At 49.4% G+C, this 18,815-nt stretch overlaps 1 protein-coding gene across 22 annotated transcripts in view; it reads left to right on the top strand.

Moving 5' to 3' along the window:
- Positions 1-18,815, top strand: part of pnpla6 (patatin-like phospholipase domain containing 6) — a 194,259-nt gene that overhangs the window by 37,012 nt on the left and 138,432 nt on the right. For 21 of the 22 annotated variants that reach the window (XR_015074306.1, XM_085971499.1, XM_085971497.1 and 18 more), the window contains 6 exons: positions 405-487; positions 1,739-1,824; positions 5,863-6,003; positions 12,476-12,635; positions 14,869-14,949; positions 16,704-16,832. Coding sequence is in view for 21 of the 22 variants with exons in the window: in XM_085971499.1 (XP_085827625.1) it covers positions 405-487; positions 1,739-1,824; positions 5,863-6,003; positions 12,476-12,635; positions 14,869-14,949; positions 16,704-16,832 (680 nt within the window). In the remaining variant the exon portion in view is untranslated. Of the gene's footprint in view, positions 1-404; positions 488-976; positions 1,032-1,738; positions 1,825-5,862; positions 6,004-12,475; positions 12,636-14,868; positions 14,950-16,703; positions 16,833-18,815 lie in introns of those variants that run through there. The other variant, XM_085971505.1, reaches the window with a different exon arrangement.

The raw sequence follows: 18,815 nt of genomic DNA, 5'->3' as shown, positions 1-18,815 counted from the left end.
CAGCCTTGGGCCAACATTACATGTATGGCCTCGCAAGGGCAGATTTATAGGGCCAAGTTCTTTTGCAAACATTCATCGAACTCTGCTAACCAAATCTCTGTCCAGGTGGTAATTCATTTTGCAAAGTATGTTGGCTGTGTCACAGCTGACTCATACTTAAAGAACCAGTGCGTGAGGCAGCCCTGATTCAGAGATCCCTTGAAGTATTGATTAGTTATTGAATAGATATCAAAATTAGCTGACTACTATAATGGGGCATGTTTGCGCCCTGGTATAATCAGTTATGCTGACTCCAGATATGGGAAACGCAAACCTTTGCTCTTTTTTGGAAAAGCAAGTTTCATTCTGTAAGTCATTTTTGTCCAGCCTCGCAGATTGTTTGTGTATTTGTTGCTGTTTCTTAGAAATTCAAGCTCAGGAAACCCCAAAATACAGATTCCGAAAACGTGACAAAGTGATGTTCTACGGACGCAAGATCATGAGAAAGGTATGAAGGACACGTCCTAACTGAGGGCACGGATTAACCTGCAGTGGCCGAGAGTGAGTGCATCTGCCAGATGTTACAGACAGAAATCGGAGTTTAAAAAAACGTTTTATCCCCAATGTTTAGGATTTAACCCAGATGAGCGTGGCCAGGGCATTGGGCTTAGTTTTGAATTACTCTAGCTAGTACCTGGGCCGAATGGCCTCTTCCTCTGCTGCAAACATCTATGGTTGTGTGTACCACCTGCCCAGTCTCTCCTCCCCATCCTACATGCCCCAGACAGGAAGGCTTGTCTAGTAGCTCTGCTGAGGCCGCCTTATGTTCTTATATTTTTGGACTCTAGGGGAATCGAGGGATATGGAGATGGGGCGGGAAAGTGGAGTTGAGGTCGATGGTCAGCCATGATCTTATTGAATGGCGGAGCAGGCTCGAGGGGCCGTATGGCCGACTCCTGCTCCTAATTCTTATGTTTCTTATGTTCTCCATTCCAGCAGAGGCCATCCTTGGGGTTTAGAGAGGAGATTCTACCTCTTGGATTGAGCTGCTAGTAAGTCATTTTTAATCCTTTCGCCCAGTGTTAGTGTGGAAACTGCCTGTCCGGCATGGAGTCTGCTGCTGATTTGGCTTTGACTTACTAATTGTTTCCGCTGAATCCAAACTCTGGTCTTCACTAAATCTGATTGAAGGTCTCAAAGTTCAACACTGACCTGCTTTCAGCTGCTGTTATGCTTTTGATTCTCTTTTATATATATTTTTTTCTTGCCTGTTTTCTCTACCTCCTTGCCTCTCTCATATGCATTGACCCCCAATGCTGGAGTATTGTTCTGTGGGTATCAGGGCACCATCCTATAGCTCGTTCAAGTGGCCGTTGCTCGTGCGAGGCTTGCATCTGTAGACGATTCATCGACCAGGACTTCAAAGTCAAGCCTGATCTGATCATCACCCAGTGTCCACACTGCAGGATAGTATGAGGAATGATGGCGCTGGCTGGCACCTCCCCGCTCTCTCTGCTTCCAAAGTTGATGATGTTATAGAATAATATGGTGACATTCTCTGTGCTCAGTATATGTAAAATAGTTCGCCCTCCACCATCAATAAACCAGTTCCTAAAATACTCGTTCAATCTGAGGAGCATCTGTTCGGGTGTTTAAAAAATGTGAATGCTTCGTATTTGGGTCTTGGATCTGTAGCTTCTCCCTTTATCTGTATAGTATGTGATACCTTCTGATTTGGGTTGTACTTGTCTATTTCCAGGTGTCGCAATCCACATCTTCCCTTGTTGGAACTTCATTTAGACCAAGGACGAAAAGGAAACAAAAGATGCTGATCATTGCAAAACGGTACTGCCTTGAGTAGATAGTGTCTCTGTATATGGGTCGCTGGTTACCTGGGAGACCTAGCCATGAACAATAATTGTAGATTATAGCTAGAGTAGGCTAGTAATAATGGCTAGTCCGAGAGTTCCAATGCAGCATGGCAAGTTGTGAAATTGAATTCAGTAAATCTAGTCATTAATGGTCTGGCACAAAAAAAAATGAAAAGCTTCCAGATTGTCTTAAAAACCCAACTGGTTCTCTAATGTCGAATGACATGGGAAATACATGTATCCTTTCCAGCAATGCCCACATCCTGAGGACAAATAAAATAAAGACATGGTTAATAAGCTATCCATTGCATTTGTAATATTAACCCTTTGAGCCCAGGATGTTAGAGTACTCTGTTCCATCGAACTGTGCACTTGCTGTTGGGCCTTCAGGACCTAGAGGTAGCTTGAACCTTTCTTCCAGTGAGGTTTGCCAGTTTCCCATTGTTCTGGAGCTCATAGGGGCTGCCGCTCAGAACTGAGCCAATTCTATCTTTTTTTCCTCTCTCGAGCCCTTCCTGCCACCTTTTTATTTCTTCCTCCTCTTGGGTACTTCGCCTCCCCTAGTCCCTATCCCAACCCATTACTACTCCTCTGCCTCCCTATTCGTCTGTTGCTGCCCCAGGGCTTTAAGCACATGGCAGCCCCTGTGCCTATTTTGACATCCTCTGAAGGGCATATTGTGGCGTCTGTCACTGTCTCCCGAAGAACAGGACCAACTGCATGCCCAGCATGCCCACTCACCGAGCTCCTTCCCATCCGACTCGCCCCACCCTATACTACCTCTTTGGACTCTGCCAGCGGATCAACAATTGGTGCCTCTCAGCATTGCCCTCCAGAAACTCGCAAACAAGGCCTTTACTTTCCATGACCTTTATTATGGGATTGATCTCTCCTAGCTTTGACTAAAACTTGACTCATGGGTGATGGCACCTTGTCCCTTACTGAAGTCTTCCTGCCTGGCTATACTTTCTGCCATCTGCCCTGCCCAAACTGCCACAGTGGCAGTGTGACCCTCATCACCAGATCACACGTTATGTCTCTCCCTTTACTCCTTCCTCCCAGAGCATCTGCAGCCATGCCATCTCTTCCTGCCTCGCACTGTCACCTTGGTAGACCCCTGCCATGAACTCCGCACCCTCACGGCCTGCTCCATCCCCTCCCCTTCACTGTCCAAGGCTGAATTGGATCCGTCACAACTTCCGCATCCTACTTGAGTTTCCGACTCCACGTCTTCTCCATCACAAAGACTGCCCACTTCCACCTCTGTAACATCACCAGCCTCCGCCCCTACCTCGGAGCATCTGCCGCTGATATCCTCATCGTCACTGTTGTCACCTCCAGACTTGACTGCAAAGGATGGCCTCCCATCCTTCGCCCTCAAACTCTGCTGCTCCTATCTTACCCTGCACCAAGTCCTGCTCAGCCAACACCCCTGGCCTCATTGACCTCCAGTGGCTTCCGGTCCTCCAACGTCCCAAATTTAAAATTCTTCCCCTCATATTTTTAATTTCTTAATGGCCTTTCCCCTCCCCATCTCTCTCAACTTCCTCTAACCCTACAATCCCCCTCTCCCCAGGACTCTCCATTCCTCTCTCTGGGCTCCTGTGCACCCCATGCTTCCTTCACCTCGGCACTGGCTGCCCTGCCTTCAGCTGCCTAGCCCACATGCTCTAATTCTCCTCTCCCCACCCCCGAAAACCAATCCTCCTCTCCACCTGCATAAGAATCATCTTAAAACCCACCTCCCCTTCTAATATCTCTGGCTCAGCACCAATTTTTGAATTTTGATTACGCATGCACGAAGTACCTTGGGGCTGTTTTCCTCTTGAAGGTGCCTTATAAAATGCATGTTGTAATTGTCGTGTGCCCAGTTCCCAAACCCCAGCTGCTGTTCATACTGCATGTTTGAGATATGTTGGTGCAGAAAAGATCTGATGAAGTTCCCCTTGCACAGTGTTCAGCTTCATTGGGAAGAAGTTAGACCACATTGTGACTGATGACGAATTGGTAGTTGAGACTCTCCAGCACAGCAGTGCGATGGAAGGGAATTTCGAACCTTTGTAATTTTGTCTGTTTCATCAAAAAAGCAACTCTTTGGCATCCGGTGTAACTGACCTGTGTTGTATTCCTGGCCACAGGATTGGCGGGCAGGAAGTGGTCACAAGACTTTTGCTTCAGGACAGGAGATTTTGAAACACTCCAGCTTCAATTTTGGGAATTTGTTGCCTCCGGGACCCTTTTTATCTATTGTGTTTTTTAGACCAGTTCTTGTTAACATCATTGTTTTATACATAGAGCTGCTGCTTTGGTGGAATTCACTATTCCAGTGCACCCCTGTCCGGCCTTCCACGTTAGACCCTCCGTAAACTCGAGGTCATCCAAACTTCGGCTGCCCGTGTCCTAACTCGCACCAAGTCCTGTTCGCCCATCACCCCTGTGCTCGCTGACCTACATTGGCTCCCGGTTAAGCAATGCCTCGATTTCAAAATTCTCATCCTTGTTTTCAAATCCCTCCATGGCCTCGCCCCTCCCTATTCCTGTCACCTTATCCAACCCTACAACCCCTCCTTCAATTCTGCCCTTTTGAGCATCCCCGATTTTAATCGCTCCACCATTGGCAGCCGTGCTTTCAGCTGCCAAAGCCCTAAGCTCTGGACTTTCCTCTGTAAACTTCTCCGTTTCTCTACCTATCTTTAAAACGCTCCTTAAACCTCTGGCCATCTGCCCTAATATCTCCTTATGTGGTTCCGTGTCGAATTCTGTTGGTAACGCTCCTGTGAAGCGCCTGGGGACATCTTATCTACATTAAAGGCGCTATATAAATGCACGTTGTTGTAGTAGTAGTCAGAATAGGGTAGTGAATTGCTTTCCCAGGACAGATGATGCCTGGGAGATCAGCAGCCGCCAGAGGCCACCTGAGATAGTGCTGAGAAATTGCATTGTCCAGGGTTGTCGTGCTGAAAACTCACTGGACCTGTATTTCCCAGCTGGCTTTGTTTTGTTGTCGTTTGTTCTGGGCTGCAACACCAGATCTTGTCCATTTAACACAAGAAAATGACGAGGTGATAGTGGAAGGGTGATAAAAAGACTAGAATTACTGCTGCTGATAATGACATCCACACTTTTAATAGAGGCAACAACCACCTTAAAATACAGAGTAATGCCTACAGTGAAACAGCAAGCAGAGGAGTATTACAGCGACCATGTTTAACACTCAGTGTTACTACCAGTAATTTCCTGGCTGTAATTCCGGGGGATGTTTATACCCAGCGTTGTCCCAAAGAGTGCAGATTTGTGTTTCCTGGGGTCCGTTTGAAAGAAGTATTTTCTAAGTGAGTGGACGTGCTGACCGTGCCTAAATCCAGTTGGGCTAATACCTCCAAGCCAGTGATGCTGGATGGTGCTAGTGATGACCTGTCGTCTGTGACCAGAAGTAACCGAGCAGTTAGGGATTTTGCTTAAAATACAGCCCAGTCACACATGACTCTGGTTCTGCACGTTGATTGGTGGAGGATCAATGAGCTTACTCTAATACCGCCCGTGAGTTTGTCGATGATTTAATTGTCCAGTAACCCGGCACCAAGGACAGTTTTATTGGTTGAAAGCCTTTCGTTTCATTCCCCCCCTACCCCCCCCCCCCCAACCCCACCCCACTTTTTGGGGCAGGAACTGCAGTTGTGAAAGTTTACAGAGGATGCCTTTCACATGAGCTGGGATTTAGGATAGTTGGTCTTTCGTCCGGTGCAAGTGGTTCCTATAACCAAGTGCTGAATATTGTCTGAGTTTTTATAAAAAGGATTACTTTCTTGCGCCTGCGGGACATAGATGTGGAAACATGATAACACACTCAACTGTATCAGCGTAGATATGGAAATCCTGAGTGATTAGACTAAATGTTTAGTATGTTTAACACTAATGTATTTGGTGTATCAGAGCTGTACATCATTGTGTCTCTTGTCTGTTTGTGTCTGTATTCTTCTAAGGACCTTTCTGCCTCCTGTATCCTCCACAGGTTCTTGCACATCAATAAGGAAGTTCCGACCCTGCAGCCGAAGGAGCCCCCGCCCTCTGTTCTCGAGGCTGACCTGACCGAGTTTGACGTCGCCAGCTCACACTTGCCCCTGGAAGTACTGTACATGCTGAAAAACGTCAGGTAACTCTTGGAAATCCGAATCTTTTATATAAAGAGGCACCGCCCATTAGCAACTGAGGAAAATGCAGATTTAGTTTTCAAATCGGAACTGAAAATATCGAGCAGCATGTTTGCAGGAGTGTTCTATTCCATATTGTGGCGTGCGCTTGCCCTATTTCCAAACCTTCGGTGCAAGATAATCTAACCACTATAATATTTGCACAGCAACTGGGGAGCAACTATTGCAATGGATAATTAATTACTGAAGGAGGATATAAGTAGTGGTCATTCTTAGCTGCACATTAACCAGCCATTTCTGCGATGATGCTGTACACGGGGTGAGACTTTCACAAGAGCACTGCTGACGTAGCCTGATTTTTCAGTAGGGTTCTGCCACTTGTGAGTTATCAGACTGTTGCACAAATTCTCACTTGTGCTCTGATCACATACATAGAAACATAGAAGATAGGAGCAGGAGTAGGCCATTCGGCCCTTCGAGCCTGCTCCGCCATTCAACGAGATCATGGCTGATCATCCAAACCCTAGCACCCGGCCCCTACACCGACAGCCATCCCACCCAAGCCCTATTCCCGTAACCCCACGTATTTAATCCCCCCTAACACTAAGGGTCAATTTTTTATCGTGGCCAATCCCTCCCCTCGCCCAGACCTGGATCGTCCTGCTTCTCTCCCCTCGCCCAGACCCCGGATCGCCTGCTTCTCGCCCAGACCCGGACCATCCTGCTCCCCTCGCCCAGACCCGGATTGCCCTGCTTCTCTCCCCTCGCCCAGACCCCGGATCGCCTGCTTCTCTCCCCTTGCCCAGACCCAGACCATCCTGCTTCTCTCGCCCAGACCCGGATCGCCTGCTTCTCTGTCCTCGCCCAGACCTGGATCGTCCTGCTCCCCTCGCCCAGACCCAGATCGTCCTGCTTCCCTCCCCTCGCCCAGACCCCGGATCGTCCTGCTTCCCTCCCCTCGCCCAGACCCCGGATCGTCCTGCTTCCCTCCCCTCGCCCAGACCCCGGATCGTCCTGCTTCCCTCCCCTCGCCCAGACCCCGGATCGTCCTGCTTCCCTCCCCTCGCCCAGACCCCGGATCGCCTGCTTCTCTCCCCTCGCCCAGACCCCGGATCGCCTGCTTCTCTCCCCTCGCCCAGACCCCGGATCGCCTGCTTCTCTCCCCTCGCCCAGACCCCGGATCGCCTGCTTCTCTCCCCTCGCCCAGACCCCGGATCGCCTGCTTCTCTCCCCTCGCCCAGACCCTGGATCGTCCTGCTTCTCCCCCCTCGCCCAGACCCGGATCGCCTGCTTCCCTCTCCTCGCCATCACTCACGGCTCCAATCTGTCGCAATTGCTGTGGGGAACTGTTCTGTATTGCGCACTGTGGCTGGGAATTCATGCGATAGTTTTGCAAGATCAGGAGCCGCAGCAGAGTTCTCTCCCTCGATGAGCCATGAGTAGTGTTGATGGGAAGATGGGGGAACGTTGTCTCTGAACGGGGGGGGCAACAGAGTCAAGTGTAAACTAGGGGGGTGGGAGGAGTGGCTCCATGAACTGAAAGGTGGGGGAGGGGGGCGTTAATGAATAACTTAAGACCAATTTGACTCTTTGATTTAGCTACACAGAATACCATTGAATATCCACTACAGCCTGCAAGAAATGAGGCAATCTCCCTCAGTGTTCCAGTGGCCCTGCTGACCGTTAACAGCTGCTCTGCAGTTATCTATATCTTTCATTGTTTACACACGAGGAGGTTTGCCAGATTGATGGTAACTTGAATCTACAGTGCTCACAAAAGGTGCTAAAAGCTGTGACATTGCCTCGTCGTGGTTATATGCAGTGAAACCTGTACAAATAAACACTCCCAAAAAATTGACAGTCGCAAAAACCTTGCCTTGTAATATATAGAAGCTGCACCTTGAAACCACGGTTACTCACAAATTACAAATTAGGTACAGCCTTCAATGCACCAAGTTCGTTTGCAACTGAAAACACGGGACACGCAGGTAAGCACGAGGCGGCAATGGATGAAAGAAACGGCCTTTGTGGAATGGGGATCTCTTTAACCAGCACATCCATAGCCACCGTAAGAGCAGAGGAGCACGGGCGCAGAGTATGAACGCGGCTGCGCAGGAGGAAAGCTCCGGTCAGACTGCGACCAATGGGTTGGACGCGTGGGCCGAGCGCTCAAAACCCAACTGGAAACATCCAAGCGGCTGGAGATAGTGAAAGAAAGACTTGCATTTATATAGCACCTTTCATGACCATCCCAAAGCGCTTTACAGCCAATGAAGTACTTTTGAAGTGTAGTCGCTGTTGTAATAAGAACATAAGAAATAGGAGCAGGAGTAGGCCATACGGCCCCTCGGGCCTGCTCTGCCATTCAATAGGATCATGGCTGATCCAAATCTAGACTCACGTCCACTTCCCTGCCCGTAACCCCTAATTCCCTTATCTGCTAGGAAAATGTCTATCTCCATTTTAAATTTATTTAATGTTGCAGCTTCCACAGCTCTCTGGGGTAGCAAATTCCATAGATTTACTACCCTCTGAGTGAAGAAGTTTCTCCTCATCTCAGTTTTGAAAGGGCAGCCCCTTATTCTAAGATTATGCCCCCTAGTTCTAATCTCACCCATCAGTGGAAACATCCTCACCGCATCCACCCGATCAAGCCCCCTCACAATCTTATATGTTTCGATAAGATCGCCTCTCATTCTTCTGAACTCCAGTGAGTAGAGTCCCAACCTACTCAACCTTTCCTCATACGTCAACCCCCTCATCTCTGGAATCAACCGAGTGAACCTTCTCTGAACCGCCTCGAGAGCAAGTATATCTTTTCTTAAATACGGAAACCAAAACTGCACGCAGTATTCCAGGTGTGGCCTCACCAATACCCTGTATAACTGCAGCAAGACCTCCCTGTTTTTATACTCCATCCCCCTTGCAATAAAAGCCAAGATTCCATTGGCCTGATCACCACCTGCACCTGCATACTAACCTTCTGTGTTTCTTGCACCGGGACCCCCAGATCCCTTTGTACTGTAGCACTTTGCAGTTTCTCTCCATTTAGATAATAACTTGCTCTTTGATTTTTTTCTGCCAAAGTGCATAACCTCACACTTTCCAACATTATATTGCATCTGCCAAATCTCTGCCCACTCACTTAGCCTGCCTATGTCCTTTTGCAGGTTTTTTATGTCCTCCTCACTCACTGCTTTCCCTCCCATCTTTGTATCGTCGGCAAACTTGGATATGTTGCACTCGGTCCCTTCCTCCAAATCGTTAATATAGATTGTAAAGAGTTGGGGTCCCAGCACTGACCCCTGCGGAACACCACTAGTTACTGATTGCCAGCCCGAGAATGAACCATTTATCCCAACTCTCTGTTTTCTGTTAGATAGCCAATCTTCCACCCATTCCAGTATATTACCCCCAATCCTGTGATTTTTTATCTTGATCAGTAATCTTTTGTGTGGAACGCAGCAGCCAATTTGCACACTGTAAGCTCCCACAAACAGCAATGTGATAATGAGATAATCTGGTTTTTGGTGATGTAGTTTGAGGGACAAATATTGGCCAGGACACCGGGGGTAACTCCCCTGCTCTTCGAAATCGTGTCATAGGATCATTTACACCCACCTGAGAGGGCAGACGGAGCCTCAGTTTAACGTCTCATCCGAAAGACGGCACCTCTGACAGTGCAGCACTCCCTCAGTACTGCACTGGAGTGTCCAGCTAGATTCTTGTGCTCACGTCTCTGTAGTGGGACTTGAACCCACAGCCTTCTGACTCCGAGGTGGTGAGTGTGCTACCCACTGAGCCACAGCTGACAGACGTGTGGGAGAAAGTAAAGCTGCGATTGGCGGATCACCTCTCACACTCCCCCAGTACGTCAGGTACTGATGAGCTGCTGACAGCCCCGACCCACCCACCCACCCAGCACTTCAGACATTAGCAGCTGCAGTACCCGGAGGGAGGGGTTCCGGGACAGGGGTCTGCAGGGTGTTAATCCACCCCCCCCCCCCCCCCAAAATTTGGCTGGGATCTCCCAGGCACTTGGCCCTACAGCAGTCACTTCACCTTGTGCAAGACTGCCAACATAGCAGATTCCAGGATCAGGACATCTCTCCCTCAGTGGAAAAGGACCCTGGGATGGCAATGAACTGGGAACCCAACAGACAGAACATAGAACTGAAATCATATCCCGCTGGCAGAGCTCCAGAATTGGGCACGATCCCAGGAAAGAGCGATTTAAAGGAGGAATGCTGCAGGAGATAGTCAATCCTGGGATATTAAGTACCAAAGCCATAGTATGGGTTGCAGTTACTGCTAACTGTCGAGTACATCCTTTAATGTGGTCTTTAGTGAAGAAGATGATGGTGAGTTTGTGTAGTTTGGTGTTGCGAGCTGATGCATTTGGACAATCAAATGGCTTCTTAACAGTGGCAAGTATCAGTTGCGCTTCATGTAAACATTTTTGTACTGTTGCATTTTAAATCTTTCACCTCTCAGGATTTTGTGGCATTATATTTTGAAAACACGTGCATCCTGCCTTATGTTTACATTATTTAATTTTCGATTAATTAGAGATTGTATATCAAACGTATAGTTCCTTTTGATATTCAGTTCAGACATCAGATAATTTGTGTTTAAAAGCTGAAGTTTAACTAAAATTTGTGAGTTCACCTGGGACACCATGCTGAGGTCTGAGACATTACTAAAGCTAAAGTATGAGTTATTTGGAGAAATGTTCTAAAACCACTGAAGACTGATGGAGGATAGACTATTGAGATAAATGTGAGGCATTACATTTTGGTAGGAAGAATAGGGAGGTCACTTATCACTTGGAGGGTGCGAGTCTAGGTGGGGTAGAGGAACAAAGGGATCTCGGAGTAAAAATACACAAATCACTAACGGTTGCGCCACAGGTTAACAAGGCCATTAAAAAAAAAAGCAAACCAAGCACTAGGGTTTATTTCTAGAGGGAGAGAATTGAAAAGTAGGGAAGTTATGCTGAACCTGTATCGAACCTTGGTTAGACCACACTTGGAGTACTGTGTATAGTTCTGGTTGCCATATTATAAAAAGGATATCGAGACACTGGAGAGGGTGCAGTGAAGATTTACAAGGATGATACCAGAAATGTGAGGGTATACATATCCGGAAAGGATGAACAGGCTGGGTCTCTTTCATCTTTTGAAAAAAGACGACTGAGTGGTGACCTAATAAAGGTCTATAAAATTATGAAAGGTTTTGATAGAGTGGATATAGAGAGAATGTTTCCACTTGTGGGGGCAGAACATAACTAGAGGCTATCAATATAAGATAGTCACCGAGAAATCCAGCAGGGAATTCAGAAGAAACTTCTTTACCCAGAGGGTGGTGAGAATGTGGAACTCGCTACCACAGGGAGTGGTTGAAGCGAATAGTATCGATGCAGGTAAGGGGAGGCTGGACAAGCACACGAGGGAGAAGGGAATAGAGGGTTACGCTGATAGATTTAGATGAAGAAAGACAGGAGGAGGCTCGAGTGGAGCATAAATGCCGGTATAGACTGGTTGGGCCGAATGGCCTGTTTCTGTGTCGTATATCCGATATAATGTAATCCTAAGTAAAATTGGTGGTTTAATTAATCTGTGTTCTGCCATGTCTGCAGTGTAGTATTGGCTTTGTCTGATTGCTGTAGTCACTGCTGCCTATTTCTTTTAATCTATCTGCAATATATGACATTTACTGTGCATGTCAAGCACTCCTTCGTATGAGCATCACCATATCTGCCGGTGGTATCTCCGGATTATCCCATTATAAAGCTCCCATCACACCATCAGGCCTGCAGCTGCATACATCTGTCACTAGAGCTGTCATTGGCTCCAGGAACTGCAGAGCCCCATACCTGTCCCTACAACATCACAAATGGCGCTTCGTCCTGACTTTCACAGCGGATCCACTGGTATAAATGGAAATCTGTTGTAGTTGATCTTTAGTCTGTACGATGTTTGGATTGTTTGAGGCATGCTGGATATACGGGGCCTGAAGTGCAGCGTGCAGTTCACTGGAATTTGAGGGTAATTGTTAACCCGGGACACCTCCGTATGGGGAAAGGGCAGGGAGATTGTTTAAGGAGATCACTGCAGTTAAAGAGCTGGAACCAGCACAGGCTCCTTCTGTGCTGTAATATCGATGATTGGAAGGGCAGAGCGTGTAAGAAACCCGTCCTGTTTCTGGAGGACAGGGTCTGCTCCAGGGAACGCGGTGCAACTGAGAGAGAGGAAACCACAACTTTGGAAAAATGTAATATACACTCCAATCTATATTTTTATTCGATTAGTCAAGACACTGATCAATAAGAATGCCTTTAGAAGATATCTAGGGGTTTGCTGAATAAAGAAAAATCCAAATTGAGATACAGAACCAGATACTGTTCCTGTCTAATTTTATGGCCGAATGTCGGTTTAATGTTGCTCTTTCTTGTTTGAATCTTGTCCCCTGCAGAGTTCTGGGCCATTTTGAGAAGCCTCTGTTTCTGGAGCTGTGTAAACACATGGTCTTCCAGCAGTTCCAGCAAGGGGACTATGTCTTCCGGCTGGGGCAGGCCGACAACAGCATCTACGTGGTCCAGGACGGCAAGCTGGAACTCAGCCTGATGGGAGCCGTAAGTTCAGTCGGGATAAAGGCACCAACTAATCGGCTAGGAAATGTTCGCCTTCAACTATTCGTTCAATTGATTTGTAGTTGACTTAAAATCAGCTCGTTGATCCAATACAAATGACGTGTGTCAAGCTGTATTATCCTGAATTGTACCAACCCTACATATTATAAAATGCCTTTGTTTGGACAGTTCCCTTTACAAACGAGCTTGCTCTGCTCTTGATTAACGCGCCAGTTATGTTGCCTCCATCGCCTCTTGCATAAAGCTACCTCATCATGGGCAAAGTGTGACTTTGGGATGTTACTGGGTTGCATCAGGTGCCATTGATGAACCAATGTCTTGTCCTTGTGACAGGGTGACCCTGTGGGCTGGGACTGCACTGTGAGGCCAGTGCTCCCTGCCCGTGGCCTCCAGTTCAAGACCTTCTGTTTGCTGATTGTTCATGGTGATCGGGTGCTGCACCAGAGGTGTTGCTGCATAGCCCACAACAACCTCATGGCAGCACTCTGCCTCCATGGCCACACTCTAACCCCCCTCTGACTGCCAGTTGTTCACCCACTTTGTTGTGTTTAGTGCCTTGAGAATTGCCACCCGTCACTTGCTGGGCTGCGCAGTCTCTGAGCAGTGCTCGGCCACCTTTCGATGGGTGTGGGACATTAGGTTTCCCATCCACTCCTCAGTAGTGAGGCTGTGTAATGTTCAGCTCGTTCCACCGTCTGACCCAGGAGCCTGGATTCTTGGTCTGAGAACCACACCCTTAATTCATGTAGGACAACTTCCAGAAAGTGATCTTTCCACATTGAGCCATGCTCTTCATCAAAGATCGTTCTGTTCTGTTCTTATCCTAGTTTCCATACAGCTTTCATTTCTATAGCCATTTCCCTCTAATTATGGTCATAAGCTTTACCTATAATTTTAAAGAGCAAGTCTTACAGATTCACATTCCCGGGAGAGAGCAGTGCAGCATTTTCCATTCGTCCGTTTCAAAGCTTTTCTGCCAGTTCAGTAGAAAACACTGACAAACTTAATTTGATCTGAAGAGAACTTCCTCACATAATTCGCACCTCTCATTTTTCATTAATTCAAACAATTTCACTATTGTAAAATTCAAAGACTGGGGAGCAGCAGACCTCTGGGGTAGGGGTGGATGTGGGCACGGACTGTGGAACTAGAACACCAGATTGGATTGGGACAGATTGTAGAAAGTTGAGGCGTGAGGAAGGAGTAATTGACACTGGACTGTAGCACTACGGTGGAATGACTTTTTTTAAAAACGAGGTGCAGAATAAGCATATTTCACCAGGGCAAACTTGAAGGGTCGGACAGCCCATTTCTTTGCTGGAGCATTCTGTGGTTCTAACGGACTCGATCTGTTCTACTACCCCCATGAAAGATCTGTTAGTAATGGAATATTTACCGATGTAAGATATTCTCAGTTGCAGTACAGAACTGAGGGAAACATTTTGTTATCCAAATCCTGTCTTTCTGCACAGTATTCTGTGTTTTCAACAAAAAAATATTCGCCTTCAAATAAAAAGAAAAAGACTTGCATTTTTACAGCGCCTTTCACGATCACCGGACATCTCAAAGCGCTTTACAGCCAATGAAGTACTTTTTTGGAGTGTAGTCACTGTTGTAATGTGGGAAACGCGGCAGCCAATTTGCGCACAGCAAGCTCCCACAAACAGCAGTGTGATAAATGACCAGATAATCTGTTTTTGTTATGTTGATTGAGGGATAAATATTGGCCAGGACACCGGGGAGAACTCCCCTGCTCTTCTTCGAAATAGTGCCATGGGATCTTTTACGTCCACCTGAGAGAGCAGACTGGGCCTCGGTTTAACGTCTCATCCGAAAGACGGCACCTCCGAGTGTCAGCCTAGCTTTATGTGCTCAAGTCTCTGGAGTGGGACTTGAACCCATAACCTTCCGACTCAGAGGCGAGTGTGCTACCCACTGAGCCACAGCTGACACACATGTGAAAAAGGAGTCACTTTACAGCTTATAAATCCTGCTGGCCCATCCAGGGATATGTTGGTCTCCTCCAAAACATGACTAGACGATGCTGAAGGTGGTGCTTTCACCATGAAGGTGCTTGTAGCCATTTGTGACGGTGTGGGATCTGACTGGGAATGGAGTCGGAGTCTCCGATGTTGGGAATAAAGTTGCTGTAAATGTAGTCGTATCGAGACCACAACTGCACGAACATGCTTCTAATTTTGTGTTTTTCCTGCAGGAAGGAAAGGAGTGTGTTGTAAAGGAGGTTTTCCCTGGCGATAGTGTGCACAGTTTGCTCAGCATTCTTGACGTTATTACCGTAAGTGACTGACTGCGTTTCAACATCATGTTTTCAGATTGGGAAACTTAGCCCCCACAGGCTTAGTGGGTGAATGGATTGCATGGTCCGACAGAGTTATTTAGACCAGGGAGATCCCAGGTCTGATTCTCGGTATGTGGCGATGTAACTGGTCTCGGTAAGAGCAGAAATCTGTTTCGGGGGGTGGATGGGGGTTGATAATTCCGCAATTGCCTCAGCTGTCCCTGGGCTAGACCGAGAAACATAGTCTCTGATTTCAAGCTCCTGGTCACCGTCTGATGACTCCTGACCCATGGGAGTGTACGTGCTGGATGCAGACAGGATCAGGCTTATGTGATGAGCTGCAAGCCAGCACTCGGTGTACAGCTACAGGGGTTGAGAATGGCCAAATAGGTGAAGGACCAGAAAGCGCTGCCGGGCATGTGCGGGTGACGGGGCCGGGCATGTGCGGGTGGCGGGGCCGGGCGCGGGCGGCGGGGCGGGGCTGGGCTCGTGCGGGCGGCGGGGCCGGGCCGGGCTCGTGCGGGCGGCGGGGCCTGGCATGTGCGGGTGGCGGGGCCGGGCGCGGGCGGCGGGGCGGGGCCGGGCTCGTGCGGGCGGCGGGGCCGGGCCGGGCTCGTGCGGGCGGCGGGGCCGGGCCGGGCTCGTGCGGGCGGCGGGGCCGGGCCGGGCTCGTGCGGGCGGCGGGGCCGGGCCGGGCTCGTGCGGGCGGCCGGGCCGGGCCGGGCTCGTGCGGGCGGCCGGGCCGGGCCGGGCTCGTGCGGGCGGCCGGGCCGGGCTCGTGCGGGCGGCGGGGCCGGGCCGGGCTCGTGCGGGCGGCGGGGCCGGGCCGGGCTCGTGCGGGCGGCGGGGCCGGGCCGGGCTCGTGCGGGCGGCCGGGCCGGGCTCGGGCGGCGGGGCCGGGCCGGGCTCGTGCGGGCGGCGGGGCCGGGCCGGGCTCGTGCGGGCGGCGGGGCCGGGCCGGGCTCGTGCGGGCGGCGGGGCCGGGCCGGGCTCGTGCGGGCGGCGGGGCCGGGGCGGGCGGCGGGGCCGGGCCGGGCTCGTGCGGGCGGCGGGGCCGGGCCGGGCTCGTGCGGGCGGCGGGGCCGGGCCGGGCTCGTGCGGGCGGCGGGGCCGGGCCGGGCTCGTGCGGGCGGCGGGGCCGGGCCGGGCTCGTGCGGGCGGCGGGGCCGTGCGTGTGGCGGGGCCATGCGGGTAGCGGGTAACGATTCATTTTTGGCTTGTGCAAGGTAAAAGAAAACAGATGCCTGTTTGGATTGCTATATTAGCAGATTATATATTTGTGCAGCAGAATTTATTGAGCTCAGAGTTTATTGGGCAGGTGTACACAGCACCGTTACAGGGTCACTTAGTGTAGCCAGTCTGTAAAACTATTTCAAGGAACTTTAAGCAACATTTATGCAGATCATTATTATTCTGATACGCAAGAATATTCAGAATTAGTGCGTTCTTTACAAGCATTAGTGTGCCAAGTCCTTAAACTCTGCAAATGCAGCATTGCCCAGTGAAATCTATCTATGGATAAATACCTGCCATCCAGATCTACCTGTCAAAACCATAGCGACTGATATCTGCAATATCGGGTACTTTGACGTGTGTCCTGTGTCGGGCCATGTCTCCACTCCCTTGTGGTACATGTGCTCAGGTTTGCAGTTGGGGTTTGGGTGGAAGCCCTGGCAGAGGTTTATTCTCCATGGGAGGACCATGCGCTGGGGGTGATGGTAATAATTCTGGGTGTTTTCTAATTGTTCCAGGGTCACCAACGGCCGTACAAAACCGTGTCGGCTCGAGCTACTGAAGAATCGACTGTACTTTGCCTGCCAGTGGAGGCATTTCAGACGATTTTCGAGAAGTATCCTGAAAGTCTGGTTAGAGTGGTACAGGTGAGAGCATTTGCTGAAGAGGGTTACCCCTCCCCCAAACATGTACACATACATGCGTGTAGGCGTACATACGTACACACAACCTCACTAAACATTTTACACTCCCAGGGTGATGCCAGTGCTGGTTATGTAAGACTAGGCAGCATGTTTCATAGTCGTCTCGAAACCGGGCACAAACTCTTCATTCAGCCCTAATGAATACTGTGAAGTTCATACCCTGGTTAATCAAATCTAGCAAAATGAATGCTTCATCAATTCAAAGCCATATAATCCAAGCCATGTATTCTAAACCATTGCAATTTGCATTTTTAATGTAATAAACTATAGAATTGTCGAAATTTACGGCACAGAAGGAGGCCATCCAGAGCTCTCCAGGCATGAAAAAAAATTTTTTTTTAATTGACCCTTAGTGTTAGGGGGGATTAAATACGTGGGGTTACGGGGATAGGGCTTGGGTGGGAATGCTGTCGGTGTAGGGACCGGGTGCTAGGGTTTGGATGATCAGCCATGATCTCGTTGAATGGCGGAGCAGGCTCGAAGGGCCGAATGGCCTGCTCCTGCTCCTATCTTCTATGTTTCTATGTAATCCCACTTTCCAGCTCTTGGTCCGTAGCCCTGTAGGTTACAGAACTTCAGCTGCATATCCAAGTACTTTTTAAATGCGATGAGGGTTTCTGCCTCTACCACCCTTTCAGGCAGTGAGTTCCAGACCCCCACCACCCTCTGGGTGAAAAAAGTTCTCCTCAACTCCCCTCTAATCCTTCTACCAATTACTTTAAATCTATGCCCCCTGGTTATTGACCTCTCTGCTAAGGGAAATAGATCCTTCCTCTCCACTCTATCTAGGCCCCTCATAATTTTACACACCTCAATTAAGTCTCCCCTCAGCCTCCTCTGTTCCAAAGAAAACAGACCCAGCCTTTCCGATCTTTCCTCATAGCTAAGATTCTCTACTCCCGGCAACATCTTTGTAAATCTCCTCTACCTTCTCTAGTACAATCACATCTTTCCTGTAATGTGGTGACAAGAACTACACGCAGTACTCTAGCTTTGGCCTAACTAATGTTTTATACCGTTTCCAAGACTGTCACTGACCTCATCTCCTCTGGAGATCTTCCCCCCGCGGCCACCAACCTCATAGTTCCCCAACCCCGCACAGCCCGCTGCTACCTCCTTCCCAAGATCCACAAACAGGACTGCCCTGATAGACCCATCGTTTCAGCCTGTTCTTTTCCCACGGGACTTATCTCTTCCTATCTCGACTCTCTTTTCTCCCCTTGTCCAGTCTCTTCCCACCCACATCCGAGACTCTTCAGGCGCCCCCCGCCACTTTAACAGTTTCCTGGCCCCAGCCGCCTCCTTTTCACCATGGACGTCCAATCCCTCTACACCTCCATCCTCCACCAGGATGGCCTGAGGGCGCTCCGTTTCTTCCTTGAACAGGGGCCCGACCAGTCCCCATCCACCATGACCCTCCTCCGCCTGGCTGAACTTGTTCTCACATTGAACAACTTCTCCTTTAACTCCACTCATTTCCTCCAAATCAAAGGTGTTGCTATGGGTGTTGTGGGATATGTGGAACAATCTTTGTTCCAGTCCTACTCGGGTCCCCTCCCTCACCTCTTCTTCCGATACATTGATGACTGTATCGGTGCCGTTTCCTGCTCTCGCCCTGAACTAGACAATTTCATTCACTTTGCCTCCAATTTCCACCCTTCCCTCACCTTCACATGGTCCATCTCCGACTCTTCCCTTCCCTTCCTCGACTTCTCCGTCTCCATCTCTGGGAATATGTTATTGACCAACATTCACTACAAGCCCACTGACTCCCACAGCTACCTGGACTACACTTCCTCCCACCCTGCTTCCTGTAAGGACTCTCTTCCATTCTCCCAGTTTCTCCGTCTCCGCCGCATCTGCTCCAACGATGCCACTTTCCACACCAGTGCTTCCGACATGACTTCCTTTTTCCGCAACCGATGA

The sequence above is a fragment of the Somniosus microcephalus genome, chromosome 31 (assembly GCF_052327205.1).
Source record: "Somniosus microcephalus isolate GS21.2 chromosome 31, FLI_Smic_1.0, whole genome shotgun sequence".
Lineage (NCBI taxonomy): Eukaryota > Metazoa > Chordata > Chondrichthyes > Squaliformes > Somniosidae > Somniosus > Somniosus microcephalus.
This window is presented reverse-complemented; position numbering and strand designations above follow the sequence as displayed.